Genomic DNA, 17,245 nt, shown 5'->3' on the forward strand with positions numbered 1-17,245 from the left:
CGCTCTAGAAGCCAAACTGCTTCATCCAATTTTGATGCAACTTGGTCAAAATATTTATCTGGAAAATATCTAGGCTAATTTATCATTTAAATATGGGCAATGTGTGTTTAGAAAACTAGGGATAGTATCATGAACATATTTAAGTCAATATTCTGACTCAACTCTGAGTTCTTCTCAATTTTTAAAGATGAGTTTGATCATCATGCAAAATATGATATTTACAGAAGTTTTTGTGTTTTTTAAGTCTACCTCAGACCTGAGTATGCGGAGGAATATGTAAATACTCTTATAGCTGAGGTCTGAGATAGTTCGCGCACTGAACGACAAGCTCAAATCTCATCTTCTGAGCTGAGTCATATTTATGACACAATCTTTATGAAACTTTATTCGGACAATTATAGGCAGGGTTAAAATCTGAGTTATATGCATCCTAAAACAAGGTAACCAGTTCTAATCTTAGAAAAATAGTGGTTCCTCTCCTTAGGCTTCAATTATGCTTCAATCTTGATGAACTTGATGAAACTTTGTTAGAAAATTTATCGAGACAATATCTAGGCTGCGTTTAAAGCTGGGTCACTGGCGTTCAACAACTTGATCATCAGATAAAACATTTAAAAAAAAACGTGTTTCCACCTTTGTGAAAGCTTATGTGACATTTGAGGTAACTATGAATTGTATTGAATATATAATAGACGCAGTTACTTCCCTTTGGCTTCTGTTTCATTCAGTATAGTTAAGTATTCTGGATTCGATTGATTTATGCCCGCCTCCGATATTTAATTCCCTGTCTCAGCCATACCTTTTCCTTATATTGATGGTATCTCCCTACCACAAATGGCCAGGTCACATCTAGCGGTTAAAGGTCGAACTCGACCATAAAACAGCTTGACATTTCCTGTCTCAGTAATAACTTTGCCATGTATTTTAAAATTACATGGCACAAAAGTAAACCACTATAAGAAAATATTTTGCGTGCAACAACTGTTTCCACCATAAATGTTGCCACGTTTTGATGTTTTTTCAATAATTTAACAAAGATGTAAACCATTATAACACGACGTTTCGCGTGTAGGATAAGTCTCCCTTCCCCAAAGGACAAGGACAAACATAGCGGTAATAGATAATAAAATAAATAAATCGTACAAACACGTCACTTTTGTTTATTAAAATATAAGAAATTTTAATAAACAAACGTGACGTTTTTGTACGATTTATTTTATTTTATTATTGCATCGGACTATCGTACAATGGCATCTGCTGAAGATCCACGTTTACATCTCAGGAAGTTAGCAGTGAACCACATGAAAAGCATTTACATGAAGTTAGCAGTGAACCACATGAAAAGCAGTTTACATGCCCGTTTTCTACAAAATTGTATTAATTATAATTTTGTTCCGAAGGGTCTACGAATTCCACTCAAGGTCAGCGTAGGGAATGACTCCGCCGAACTTCAAAATGACATTGACGCCTTGTTACAGAAGGTTAGTATTGAAATTTGTGAGTGAATTCGAGCCGACCATCTTCGGCGGGCACACAGCATTTGACAATCTATTGAAGATCTCAGAAAATCTTTAGAACATGAACTTTCTTACAGTGATTTCAATACAATGGAAAATGATATTTTTAAAGAAACAGAAGAAAAGCAGATTCTATTAAATAAAACACACGAACGAAAGTTAGACATATTGAGAAATGAACAAATTAAATATCAGCAAAAAGAAGTGAAAAAAGCGATCAGGGGAGAGAAAACGTCCACCAATAACTTTTGTAGCACCAAAATACAAACTAAATCAACGATTGATACTGGCCATAATGAAGATTGGCACACAGTTGCAAGAAAACAAAAATCGCCCACACAGCAATCTGTTCCAAATCAGAAACGGGACACAGGAAACGCGTTCGTTCAAAAGTCCCAAGCGGAACAAAACCAAATGAAAACTCCTGAGAAAAATATCACAACTACAATTCACAATCCAGGAAAAAAATCTTCTATCTGCTTTAATACAAAATCCCCATCTTCAAAAAACGAGCATACCCCGGGAACAAAGATGTCTTACCGAGAGGCCGTAATCAACGGGGCTACAAAAACACCACACATGAAGGAACACGAAACATCACTTCTTCACAAAATGGAAATGTTATTATAAACAGTGGAATACCTAATTGTCACATCAAACCAAAAACGAGGCGTTTTGCAAAATTTAAAACTAGACGGGAGTACAAGAAATTTCAGAAAAGAAAGAATCACATTCAGCAGGGTAAGGAAACAGTTTTGAATTATTACACCGTATAATATCAGACACTGATTACTTTCTATAATAAAAAGAAATAGGCTTCTGTCCTCGTATAAAATCTCATGATAAAGTTAAATTAGCAGAAGAAGTTTTTCTTTTTTCCAGAAGATTACGTTTAAAAGAATATTGTACAAAACTATTTAAAACAGATATGCGCAATACTACTGAAAATGATGAATATATAAACCTGTCGTTCTTTAACAAGTTACCATCTACATTTTCACCTTCTCGTGGAAGAGACATATATCTTGATTTTTACATAGAAGCCATTACAACTGAAATTCTACATAATGATAAGAAGAAACAGTTCCGACCAAATATCTCCTAGGACCAACTCTAAGCCTTGAAAAATTTAGCACATGATCAAAATAGTCTTATTAAAAAAGCCGGCAAGTCAAATACTATTGTAGGAATGAATAAAAATGAATATATTGAAGAAGTAACTCGTCAATTAAACGATGAACATTTCTACAAAAAGTGAACAACCAACACCAGTCAGCGAACGAAAGTATCCGAAAAAGTTTTGAAGAAATAAAGAACAACAACCCCGGAAAGTTTGACTTGTTTCCAACTAATATTCGTAATCCCAAATTCTACATTCTTCCAAAGACACACAAGTCATTTGATGCCAGTCTTCCACTTGGATATCCTGGTCGGCCCATCGTGTCTGCATGCAGTTCCAACACGGAAAATATTTCTAAATTCGTGGACTATGGCTATGCAGCATTTACCATCGTATGTTAAAGAGACAACAGACTTTATTAACAAGATAAAATATATTAAATTGAAAAAAGATTGCTACTTTGTAACCGTATCTTCTTTATACACTAACATTCCCCATAGTGAGGGAATAGATGCTTGTACATATTTTTTAAGAAAAGAAACTATAAATAACCATGTAAATGTTGATGATGTCAGCAAATTTTTGCGAGTTGTTCTTGAAAATAACTGTTTTGATTTCAATAATGATACTTATTTACAAACTAAGGGTACTGCTATGGATAGTCCTATGGCACTGTCTTATGCTGCGCTTTTTATGGGTAAATTTGAGGAAGATTTTTTAAACAATACCTCTATTAAACCATATAGTTGGCTTATATTTGTTGATGACATTTTAATGATATGGAATGGCTCTTTAGAAGACTTAGACACTTGTGTTAATACTTTAAATAACTTCCATTCCACCATAAAATTTACCTCTAGTATATCTCAACAGTTTGAAGCTTTCCTTGATGTATCTATATCAAAAAGTGAACTAGACACTGTTGTTACAAATATTTTTGAAAACACACTTATATGCATTTATACTTAGATTTTACGTCATCTCACCCCATGTCCTGTAAGCGGAGTATTCCATACAGTCAGGCAAAGCGCTATAGACGTATTATTTCTGATGATGATGTATTCAATCAGTCCTTATCTAGTTTATTTAAATATTAAAAGTAGAAATTATCCAACTAATGTTATTGAAAATGGATTTTCTCAAGTGATAATAATACCGCTTACTGTATGTTTTAACGCATCACTTCCTAATATTGCAAAAAATTTACACAACTACTGGTATTGGTTAAGATTATCAAACAAGGAAAGTGTTAGTGGTAATTCTTTACATTCATTTAAACCTATTTTGGCCTATAAAAGACCTAAGAATATACGTAACAGTCTTGTAAGATATTCAATGTCTTATAACAGTACTGATAAACATGTATGGGGTCAATGTAACCGACCAAGATGTACACATTGCAATAATATAAACATACGTTCAAATTTCAATAGCAATTTTTATCGTATGATTTACGCTATGATGTTGATTGTACTTCGCGCAATGTTATATATCTTATATATCTTATTACATGTAAAAGTTGTAATAAACAATACGTCAGACAAACTAATGAGAATGTTTCCCGCAGAATGAATAGCCATAGATTTGATATCAGAAATTGTTCAATAAATCCTATTTCACATGTTGCTACACATTTTGGATCCACCGACAATGATTGCACTTTATCAGATTTCTCTTTTGTACCTTGATGGTGTTCAAAACAATCTTGACCGCTTATGCAAAGAACCATATTGGATACATTTAAAAACTATGATTCCTAACGGTCTAAATAATAAACTGCTTTATGACATACAGAACATAGCATTATTACATTTGATGTTTGTCTATTACTATGTTTTCTATAGCGGTAATAGATCAAATTTTGCCATTAAGCAGGTTGAAAATTCCTGTCTCAGCAATAACATGTCCATATAGTTTTTAATAACATGGCATGCAAGCTTAATTCGGCTTTAACTTTCAGGTAACATAGATTAATCAAGATACAAAACTATGTTATTGGTTTTTATGGACGATATATTTAAACACATGTTCGTGTACCAAGTTATAGTGTTCGTGTGTCGTATGATTAGGTTTCGTTATTAAAATGGAAATAAAATAAAATTGCATATATTGTTCAACAAAAACAAAAACGAGCATTTTGTATTTAATGAAATCTATGTCACCATACCACATCTAGCGTTGAAATTATGGCTATTGCTATAAGGAACATTGATTGTTTTATGGGTTAACTTTTTTTTAAGAATTACGTTTTGAAATATTCGTTGACTTGCAGTATTTATATTACTTTCAATGACACTTGGTGTGTAAAAATACATAACTATATCCCTTAAAGGGGCCTTTTCACAGATTTTGGCTTTTTTTTTAACTTATTCATTAAATGCTTTATATTGATAAATGTAAACATTGGATCGTAAAAGCTCCAGTAAAAAATCAAGAAAAAAAATAAAAAAAGGAAAAGAACATTGCCCGGAGCAGGTTTCGAACCAGTGACCCCTGGAGTCCTGCCAGAGTCCTGAAGTAAAAACGCTTTAGCCTACTGAGCTATTCCGCCGAGTACACATCATAGACGTATTTTATACCTTATATAAGCTTTCTTCGTAGTTTTACAAAATTTAACGACAAAAACAGAACTCTCCAAATTATTCAATCGTTTCGCGTTGCAACGCTTTATAATTTTTAGGTTTTAAAATCGTTAAAAGATGCATATAATGGCTATATTAGAGCATGGTTAATGTTTAGTATTACTGTTTCCTCACAAATATCATAACTAAAACGAAAACTTACGAATCTGAAACAACTTTTTTCAATTTTGTCAATTTACCAAAGCGTGAAAAGATCCCTTTAACCTGATACATATCAATACTAAACACATATTATGTATTTACACTTTGTCTTTATCTAGCGAAAATGAATTCAGCAAGAGAAAATATACGTTTCCCTTAATATAATTATACGTTTTACATACAGAATACTAGAATTTGAACATAATGTCATCTGATGTCATAACACATGCCTATCACAGTTTACTAATCCTAATGACAAAGCGGAACAACGATACTGTAAAATAATTCCGTATCAATTTTCTTGCATTAAAAAAACAACATATATTGATTCAATCCAATCGTACGTGCAGATTTCAATGGTAAATTAATTGCTTCTCAACATTGATTTTTGCAAATGCATGTGCTTATGCCCCTTCCATCAATTATTACCAATTTGCCATATACGGATTTTTCAGAAGAATGTTTTAACAAATTTAAAGTCCGCTTGCAAGTTATATTATAAATCAAAGCTCGATCGAAATATGTTGCTTTCTAAAGCCATTACATATTTTAATTATGCAGGGATAGGCATATGTGATTTATCAATGAGAAACGGAAGTGACGTATAATAAAAGTCATTATTTTGATTGGCAAAAATGTGTGAAAAGTGTCTGATTCAATATTGCACCACTATCTGTTTTATTTCAATGCGTTAAGAACCCTCATCGAATCATTTGGAAATTTAAAAACAGTCGGTCGTATCAATATTCTTTTTTGACCATTGATGTTGAAATGTATGTTTGTAGTTTTTTTGTAAGAAATATTCTGTCTTTAACAAACAAGTGGAATCAGATTATGAAGTGTGTTTCTCTTCTACACGTTCTTGTGATGTGTCCGTCTAATGTTCCTAGATTATGTACTGCATGTAAATTGTTGGTGCAAAAATGGGTACATTAAAAAAATCTGATATTCGACTTCGTTTTACATGCGAGGACACGTAGAGTTACATTCAGAAATCGTATAATTTACCATAGTGATTGCGACTTTTAACTTGTGTTTGTGTGATTGTTTTTGTGCAGTTGCTTTAGTTTTTTATCATTTTATTATTATTTAATTTACATCATGACAGTCAATTAAAATACTCACGCTTTACTTGTTATAGATGATTTACCAGTACAAAGTCTACATACTTAAGCCAGTAATTTACGAAACTGGAATTAGTCTGATCGATAGGGGGAGAATGGCCGTAGGGAGGACTACTAGACCAATGCCGTTATTCGGGGATCGAACCCGCGATCCTTGGATATGTAGTCCAAAGCTCTATTAACTGACCTAGACGAGCCAACTCTAATTATGAATATATTATGTTACGAACACAAGTTATCCTTTTATTACACCATTTTAACAAGACCCGTCGAGATAAGTATGCGAGTATCTCATTTTTAAATAAAGCATGGTTTCTGTTAAACAGTAATCGAAATCGACATCTACACGTTTCCTTGAAAAGGTCTGACATTGACATGTTTTTAGTAACGTTTGTACTGTTCCGATTTAGGTTCAGACAACTTGCCATGATACGGGACTGTTTCTCCTGTAAATGTATGCATTCATTAAAATCGCCAAGGCCGATGACAGGAATGTCTAAAGAAACATACAGTTGTTTGGTAATGCTGTAGACTTATTGAGTGGAGTGCATTATGACAATACATGTACTATTTTGATTTTGGCATAGCTCAGATGCTTAGCATTGCATACGCGGATAAAACTCTGTCAGTGACGACATTTGAAATATCTGTGAATAACAGTAAGCAATTTTCAGACAAGACAGCTTTTTGAAGGACATATCGACGGGAACTTTTTAAAATATAAAAACAAATTGAAACAAAAGTGTTATCTTTTATTGTGTAATTAGAGCTATCTATAAATAATGGTAATTTATTGAAATCGTGCATTACAAAAATACAATGTCCAAAATATTTGTTTCGTAAAGCCTTTAGAAGCGTGTTCACTCAAGCCTAGAAATATCTCACATTTCTAAATATGTCAATGAGGATTGTTTTTAGAATGGTATAACATATACTAAGATATTGTGCCTGGCAAAAACCAACAGACTTGATTACTTACTGCCATAAATGTACAACCTGGGTATGCCAAAATTCACGAGCATCGCAATTGAAGTTTATTCCTACATATTCCTTTTTGAGTGATGTCTGTTTTAAGGATATGAATATTGGTAACATACTATGGCAGTAGCATAATGGATAGCTATTCAAGTTTAAAACAAACACTTGCAACGAAATACCATCTGTTATAATAAGTTTTCACGCTTGTGCTAAAGTTACAAACCAATATAACCTTGAAATATATTTGCAACATTTTCTAATTTCTTTAAAATAACGTCAGCCAATAGTAACCGTGTCTCTTACCCCACTATACTAATATTTCAATGTAGACTGCTGAACAGAAAATGTGGTTCATAATAGTTGTGTTTCAAATCAATATGTTTTCGAACAGTAATAGTTAATGTCTTATTGCAATTGTTTTTAATGTTATCAAATTAATTAATATAGAATAAACCACAAAGTCCAGCATTCGAGTCCATACCACAAAACGTGTTACTCTTAAACCCGTCCAGATTGTAATATACTTGCTTAGTTATATATCAACAGTTATAATTTAAATTCATGTCACAATTAATAGGAATAATACAGGTTTACTCGTCCATAAATATAAATCAAGACAGTCATATATATTTGTCGCAAAGTGATTAGCTATTGAATTTCCCGGACCTATTTGGCTTAAGAAGACAAACAACAGACATAAATAATAAAATGACAATAAATAATAGCATTTACTTCTTAATTGGACAACATTTTCATAATATAGATATTTGTTCAATGACTTTAACAAATATTGCAGATTAATAAAAAAATACCGATATAAAATGACAGGCAGGCATCATACATGCTAATATTATAATATTATAACATAAACATTTATGAAAGACAATGTGACATATTTAACCAAGTAATGCAAACAATACGTTTTTTTAATCAATTATGTACATAATATACATAAATATACACTTTTTACCTAACTATCATCGCGTTTTTTATTTGTTCAAATGATGATGTTCGTAATGGTTAAGCATTCGTTTTACAAATTTGGTTGCTTGGATTGTACAGTTTTCGTCGTTTGCGACAGTATTTCATTGACATCGCGGTGGTCAGTTAACCAACTCGCATACTTTCTATTCTGCTGGTTTACAAGTTATTGATGAAAATACGTATGCCAGAATAAAGGGTCTATCTGGAATACAAACACATACTTATAAGAGCCATAAGAGTTATTTGTTAATGGCATATGGCAGCAAGCATATGTTTTCAGAAAGTCTATAATAAATGCCATGGTTCAAAGAAAGAAAAAAATCGTTAAATAATATTGCTACACGTGGTAAAAAATATTCAAATAAATTGTTAATGTTAAAAGCCCATTCACCCTCAAAATCAAGGGTTATTTCCTACAATATTTCGAAAATAATGTTACCACATACACAATAAATGTAGTATATAAGCCAAATATATATATAGCCAAAATTTCTACGCTAAATGTGGTCTGGTAACATAGATTTAACAAGATACCAAATGTTCTTTTTTGTTTTTTGCAGGACAATATATTCAACACATTGTTCATGTACCAAGTTAGTGTTGGTGTTTCGTATGAATTGATATTGTTGTGATAAATTGAAACGAAATGTATTATGCCACAACAAATAAAAACGAGCATTATTTTGTATCTCTTTAAATCTATGCTCCTATACCACATATAGCGTTGAAATTTTGGCTTAGGCTATAAGGAACACTGATTTTGTCTAGGCTAATTTTATTTTACGAAATATTTTGCGAAATATGCGTTAATTTTGAGTATTTAACTTACTTTAAGGTAACACATAAAGGTAAACAATTGCTATCATGGCTAGGAAATTTCAATGTAAGTTTGAATCCACCAGCGGTATATTTTCAACTTTGTCAATGTGTATTGGATCAATTATTGCTTTATATAAACTATTTATGATAAATGTATTGACATTTTAGCATGTTAATTTAATTAAAATTGAACTTGCCCATCTGAATGAATATATCTCGCATATCCAGACTTACAGAATGTTTTAACACATTTTATACATTTATTCATTGGACAATATCAAGTACAGTCCAACCAAGTGCTTGTTACAAAGTATTTCATCAATGACATTCTTTGGTTTTGATGGATGAAACTTGACAAGTTTTGGCCAATATTGTCATTGCAGCATTCTTAATGTAGATACTTTCCATGAAGCTGTAGCCAATCCAACAATACAGCCTTTATTAGCGAATAAGATTAGAAACGGTTACACACATACAGCTACATGTATCTTATCTTGTTTTGCAATATTTGCATGATGTGCAAAATCACATGTAGATGCTCATTTCTAGTATGAAAACAATGCGTATGTACATGTAAAGATACGGTGTGGCTAAAACAATTACTGATAAAGTAATTATGGTACCTATGTAGCGGTCGTGTCCATGATTTAAAGAACATCAACGAACCGAATAAGAAAAACCACTACTGAAATGAAAACTTAAATGAGCGTTCAAAACTTTAAGAACTATTAGTTTACAATCCATTTAATGAATTCGGCATAAAAATAATACATTTTAAAAAACATAATACCGTTTAAAACGTCGATATGCCCCTTTATGGCATTGAAGCAAGTATGTGACTACCAACACACATGTAATTTAAGTATTTACATTTCAGTATTACATAAATATACGTTCTAAAATAGATGACAGATCATTTATATCAATCCCTTCATGACGCATTCGTTGGCTCATCTCTATCAGTATCTCTATATTGCGCATGGCTATCGCTTGAATGATGAAATCCGAGTCATCCACCTTCTGATTCTCATCAGTACACTGCGTCACTCGGTTCACCCACTCTAGATACAACAACTCAAGCTCCATCTTTTTCTTGCTGTACCACACCATCGGCTCGGGGGACGCGACGATGGCCTTTCTTATCTTAGGCAATCTCAGTATCACATTTGGACCTTCCTCCATCATGTCCGTTATATCTGCTATCCATTTATGCTGTAATACATCCTTCATACCACAGGCTTCCATTAAATTTCTCTCTGGAATCATATAAAAGTTGTTTTTTCTCAATAACAGTCCGAAGCTCTCTTAGTCCGTCATGCAGCCAGTAAAGCAGGCTACGTGCATGAAACTCTGTCTGCGGAGTGTTTTTAGCTTGCCACAATATGATATTTTTCAACACGTAAGACGTTATTTCTTTATAATTTGGTTTAAGTTTATCTTTGAGGATCATTTTAAGAATAACATAGACTTTTGCTTGTGTGTCATTTAGGTTGTTTACGAGTTCTGCCTCACCGGTGTTAAAGCAAATCCTCCATTCCATATGCTTGTTTTTACTTCCCTTAAAGCCTACCGGGGTTACATAGGCTCCTAACAAGACGACTTTCTGAACAATTAGTAATGGCGGCCAATGACGAGGTCTGGCAGCCCATCTTTGGAGGATTCTCGGGCAGTGACAGCGTAGTGAGGTTACTTTGTCCACATTTAGTATACCTTTAAATGTTCCCGGTCTTGACGGCCCCGCTTGTTCATGAAGCACCACTGATAAATTTGTTGGTTGAAGTGTCAATAATGCATCTAGCAATAAACTACTTCTTAATAGAACGTCTCCGTATCCATTTTCACACAGAGCATGGTGAATTACAATCCTACGTGTATGCGATGGTCTCTCTTGTAACAGTCTGCAGTGCCCTGGATAAACGCGTGTATCCATCTTAAACACGTCTATATCGTTCGGAATGGTGTGAGGATTGATACCAGCTTCCACACAGAGGACACCCTTCAGCACATAAAACATGTCCCGGTCGCTTTCCAAAAAGCAGGTAAGCCCCTCTGCTTTGCTGCCAGCTGTTTGTATAGTGACATCACTTTGTTCTGAAGTCAAAATCCTATCATACTCCCTGTACTTCTCAACTCGCCACCGTCTGATCTCCTCACCGCACCACAGACGGGTCATTACAGTACTGATCTTCAAGGACACACTTTTGGCATAATCCTGAAAACAAAATATAGCGATCTTTGAGTTTATTTAAATTGGCAATTTTATTTTACTTTAACTATAAGCACATAAAAACCAAACGTGTCTGAAGTTGGTTAAAATATAGTTTAGATAGATGTCTGTTCTGTTAATATATTAATGGAGCCGGATGCCTCTTGATAAACGGTTCAACTGTGTGTTGAATAATTAAATAATACCAATCATACTAACAGTATAAATAATTGCACGATTCATTTTTGTACTATTTGTACTTTATAATAATAATAATAATAATAAAATCTTTATTTAAAGAAGATATACTTGTTAAGAAATACATCAGATGAAATTACATAATATGCAATTTATATAATACATTTCTTATTTTCAACAAGGTCTTCTAACATAATACAATTTACAACAAATACATCGTATTTCATCTTGAGGAATAAGAACAAAACATAAATAATCATATATGCATGTACACGTAAAAAATATATATATTATAATTAAAAACAAATGACAGACATAAAACTACAATTACCATTTATGCAAGAACAGTATTCACACATTAAACTAAGGTTATTTACTAAAACAAAACACGAAAAATGTTCAGATTATTTCACAAAGTGTGGTAGAAAGATAAGCTTTTATTTTTTTCTTTAATGTCATTAAGTTGTTTGTTTGACGTATAGATTGGGGTAACGAATTCCAAATTTGTGTGCAAGAAAATTCAAACGATCGTTTGAAATAGTTTGTTTTGGTTATTCGCACAAGCTTTAAAGGGGCCTTTTCACAGATTTTGGCATTTTTTAATTTATTCATTAAATGCTTTATATCGATTAATGTAAACATTGGATCGTAAAAGCTCCAGTAAAAAATCAAGAATAAAATTAAAAAAAGGAAAAGAACATTGCACGGACCAGGTTTCGAACCAGTGACCCCTGGAGTCCTGCCAGAGTCCTGAAGTAAAAACGCTTCATCCTACTGAGCTATTCCGCCGTGTACACATACTGTACGTATTTTATACCTTATATAAGCAATCTTCATAGTTTCACAAATTTTAACGACAAAAACAGAACTCTCCAAATTATTCAATCGTTTCGCGTTGCAACGCTTTATAATTTTTAGGTTTTAAAATCGTCAAAAGATGCATATAATGGCTATATTAGACCATGGTAAATGTTCAGTATTACTGTTTCCTCACAAATATCATAACTAAAACGAAAATTTGCGAATCTGAAACAACTTTTTCAATTTTGTCAATTTACCAAAGCGTGAAAAGATCCCTTTAAATCCCCCTTTACACTTTATTTTGTGTATTTAAGTTGATGTTGGAACATTACGTTTCACAAGAAGTGCTACTAGACAACAGACACGCCCTTGTTGTGTAATACGGATTATACAATTATTGACATGTGTTTATATATGATGGTAATCTAAGTGTAAGCGTTATTATCAGCTCTTAAATACTCTATAACGCTCAAAATCAACGAAAATTTTGTGAAGTATTTCGTAAAATGAAGTTAACACCTAAACAAACAGTGTTCCTTATAGCAATAACCACAATTTCAACGCTAGATGTGGTATGATTACATAGATTGTTGTAGATACAAAATGCTCGTTTTTATTTATTTGTGACCACAGTAAATTCCATATTAATTTCCTGCGAATATATCTATTGATACGACACACGAACACTAAAATGGTACCATGTTAAAACCATAATAAAAACGAGCATTTTGCATCCACAAACATCTATTTTACCAAACCACATCTGGCGTTGAAATTTCGACAATGGCCATAAGGAACAATGATTTTTAATTGTTTAGCTTTATTTTACGAAATATTGTACGAATTTTTTGTTGATTTTCGCTGCTGTTATTTCACTGCAGAAATGTCATATTTTATCATTAGGTATAACATAAAAAAATATTCGTAATGGTTATATTACATGGGAAACAGGGTATGGCATGTGATAAACATATATAGAGAACATAATATACAGAAATCTAGAAAAAAAGTCGGTCTCATAGGTCACAGTTAATAGGATAATTAATAAAAGCCCCGTATGTTACCACATTAAACAAATATGAAAATCATCTTTAGATAAAAGCACACATAAATGAGAAGTGCAATACTGTTTCAATAGAGATAATTCTTAATCTATGGCTTAAAGGTTTCAGCTCACTTCGCCGGTACGTTTTAAATAAAGTTATGCATTTTTTAACCATAACTTATAGGCATTATTAATCATGCACAATAATAATATTGTTTGCGGGAATTTATGATGCCTTTTTAAAGTGATTAATTCTTATTTATCAATAAGCTACCCAAATCACGCGTTCGACATCAAATGATTATGTACGGATTTTTTTAAGTCAATTTCTTTTTTTTTTTCTTTTCTAGACTACGTTTCATGAAGATTGGACCAAAAATGCGACCTCTTAAGTGTAAACATGGTTTTACGATTTTACGATAGCCATCTAAGGAGAAATCCCCAATCCCTGGCGGTCATGTTTTTCAACAGGCCGCAATTATGTTTGAACTCATCCAAGATATCCTTTGAACTAATGTTGCATGAAGATTGGACAAATAATGACTTTTAGAGTATTAACACGGTTTTACTAAAGCATTGTCAGCCATTTTTTTCAACCAAACCGAACCATTTACGAAAACGTCCAAGATATTTGTTCTGATTAAGTTTCATGAAGATTGAAAAATAAATGAGGCCTCCAGAATGTTAACAAAGTAAATGTTGACGACGCACAACGAACGACGCACGGCGGACGACGCATGACGGCCAAACGGCGATCAGAGAAGATCACCGTGAGCAAGTTGTGGTCAGGTGAGCTAAAATGCACATTGAATACAAGTTTTATTAACAATCGAGAAAAAAAGCCTAATGCCGGGTTTGTGTTCGTTCATTTCGTTGGATCAAGCAAAGGTACAATAGCGACCGTCTAAATCACAAATGATAGAACAATAATCGTCTTAGCTTATTTCAGCTGTGCAACTTCAAATTTCAATATTAAATTTGATGAAGCAGTTTCTTAATCGTGGTTCACCACATTTTACCGAATTCCCGATTACATGTACTTGAAGTGGAAAAAGAACAAAATGTAACACGTTTGAAACCATGCATGAAGTGTTAAATTATCAAAGTAGAATATAGTAATACATAAATACATGAATTTACGTGCGATATAATATTTTCAACTCAACGTATGAAATATGGGCATTTTATATGTTAACAAATAAATTAATGTATAGCAAACGTTGTAGAGCATTGACAGTTATACGTGAAAAATTTAATAAGTTATACGCCAAAACATGCACAATATTCCATAAAATTATCACAAAACTTTACTGCAGTCAATTTAACGTCCGAATGCTTCAATATTGAAATTTATATAGACAGAAAGGACGTTTTAATATGCACTTTTACCTGTTATCTGCTAGACCCTACCTTCCCTTGTTGCCAACCTTACCATAATATTTATGTTTCAGTCTCTGACTCTTACATGAGAGAAATCAATAAATGCTCCTGAGTCTAGGAACGTGCTCAGCCCTTGCCTTACCTGAGAATGACGACTGTACAGACTGCTACGTCAGAGAACGCTCTTAGTCCGTGACTTACCTGAAAGTGACAACTATACTCGCTGATGCGTGTGGAACCATGTCTAAGCCATTGGCTTACCAAAGGGTGACAACTGTAGACTACTTTGTCTGGGAACGAGCCAAGTCCATGACTAAACTTAGAGCGAAACCTCCACAGGCTGCAGTGTCTTCGAATGCTCTAGGCCCTTGACTAATCTGAGAGTGACAACTGTACGGACTGGTGTGTCTGAGAACGTTTCAAGTAACAACCTTGCCACTTAGTATGGCCTGTATAGGCTGCCATGTCTGGGAACGCTTCAGTCTCTGACTTGCCAGATAGTGACGACTGTGGAGGCTGCTGTTTCTTTGAACGCTTTCAGCCAATGACTTGCCCGGGTTGGGTAAACCACTTGACTATGCAAATATACTGCACAAGAAAAGCAGCGGAAAATTCGTAAATATATTAATATCGTAACGACTATACTGGCAGCAGTATATGGCGACTTCCATTTTCTGACTTACCCCAGATTGTACGGGCCTCTGTATATGTAAACGCGTGCAGTCTATACTTACCTGGCGATGGGGATAAACAGGCTGATGTGTCTAGAAACGCTTCTAGTTCCTTACATACCCGAGAGTGACGATTGTACAGGCTGGGGTGTCTTTGAACGCGTTCAGTCTCTGACTCCGTATATCCTGTGGCCCCTTCTGCCATTTGTGGAATGCTGGAAGTAAACAATCGGTTTAATTACCAACAATGTAAGTCAATAACAAAAGAAAATACGAAAGGCAATGCTGACAGTTAATATTTTGTTTTAATTGAATGTGTGTATTTGATCAGAGTTTTAGTTCGAATAAATCGATATATGCAGTATAATGTCGCATTAAAAAGCTATCATGTAGCCCTGAAGAATACACTTGTACCTGGATATTCAGAAGTCGACTCGTACAGACTTCCCTCTGCTAGGTTCATAATACGCCTATGTATCTTTGGAACACTGTACTAGAAAGGTATTTCAGCAAACGTGTCAAGACAGCACAGTCCTGTTCGTATCAATGACACTACTAACAGTTTTTCTATTTATATAAACAATAACAGTCTGAGTTATACAAATCGAAACTAGTTTTACAAAACTAAGCGGTGATTCCCCATAGTGCTATTGTTCGACATTAAAACTAGTTTTAATTCGCATACACATATTCATTTACATCGATCGTTCGATAGCTCGAGGAAGGACGTGAATAAAAGATGACAATATTAACCCCTGAAATAAATACAACCGTTTATAAAACACAAGCAATGTTACAGTTTTAATGTAAGGTACTGTAGTTTTACACAGTATTAAACTGTCTTGCACATTCGCTTTCAAGATCAAGTATATTAGAGTGTCTGAATATATATGCGAAATTGTTGAAATTTGAAATATTAACTAATTGCCCACTGCCATGGCGAATTTAAATTGATAAAACATCACATTTATATTGAACAAGTCACACAAGCCGAAGCACATAGAAGGCTGCAGTACATTAGTTTGTGTGATAAAAAGCATTCTTTCGATTTCAAAAACATTCGAAAGGAATATAGCAGTTAACATCAATCAAGTGTTATTTGATATGCGTTATATGTGGCGATGAACGTTGAAACAATTATGATAAAACAATCCGACCAATCTCCTTGCTTAAATCATTTAAGATGAACTATTAATCTACAAACCCAACAAATGTACGAGAAAGGAAATTCCCCCGGTGTAGTAATCTCAATTAACAACTTCCGTCCACCGTTGCGATTCTTTCAAAGTCTTATTATTCTTTAAAAAGATATTCTGTGCACGATTTTCAATAACAAATTAATTATGTTGCGCTGTACATGTTAAGTAAACTTTTAGTGTATATTTATAAGCAACGGACTTTAATTAAATGGAGCTCTTACGACACATCCGCTAAATGATACTAATCGTGTTTTTTTTTAATGGAGATAATGTTTTGCCTTAAATAAATGTCTGCCGGAAGTTAACAAGAATTATTTTCCTGATAATGTTTCCGTAGTTTCATTATAAGTTTCATTATTCTATTCACATGCAACTGGCTTTTAAATGGTACATAACGACGATTAATCCGGTTTTATAGGA

The 17,245-nt window shown here is 33.4% G+C and overlaps 1 protein-coding gene across 1 annotated transcript; it reads right to left on the reverse strand.

Moving 5' to 3' along the window:
• Positions 1–8,237: 8,237 nt before the first annotated feature.
• LOC127850738 (uncharacterized) lies at positions 8,238–16,297 on the reverse strand. The gene is made up of 3 exons (XM_052384023.1): positions 16,041–16,297; positions 15,748–15,841; positions 8,238–11,537 (listed from the first exon to the last, which is right to left on the reverse strand). The coding sequence occupies exons 2-3, from the start codon at positions 15,829–15,831 to the stop codon at positions 10,533–10,535; spliced, it is 1,089 nt and encodes a 362-aa protein (XP_052239983.1). The 5' UTR covers positions 15,832–15,841; positions 16,041–16,297; the 3' UTR covers positions 8,238–10,532.
• Positions 16,298–17,245: the final 948 nt, after the last annotated feature.

Source organism: Dreissena polymorpha, chromosome 11 (genome assembly GCF_020536995.1).
Source record: "Dreissena polymorpha isolate Duluth1 chromosome 11, UMN_Dpol_1.0, whole genome shotgun sequence".
In the NCBI taxonomy this organism is placed as follows: Eukaryota; Metazoa; Mollusca; class Bivalvia; order Myida; family Dreissenidae; genus Dreissena; species Dreissena polymorpha.

What these genes read in the sequence shown, in the direction of transcription:
- LOC127850738 (XM_052384023.1), bottom strand. Translation starts at nt 15,831, where the DNA reads ATGGCAGAAGGGGCCACAGGATATACGGAGTCAGAGACTGAACGCGTT. An exon ending in TGTACAATCGTCACTCTCGG is followed by an intron (nt 11,538 to 15,747) that starts GTATGTAAGGAA and finishes TTTTGTTTTCAG; the next exon opens with GATTATGCCAAAAGTGTGTC.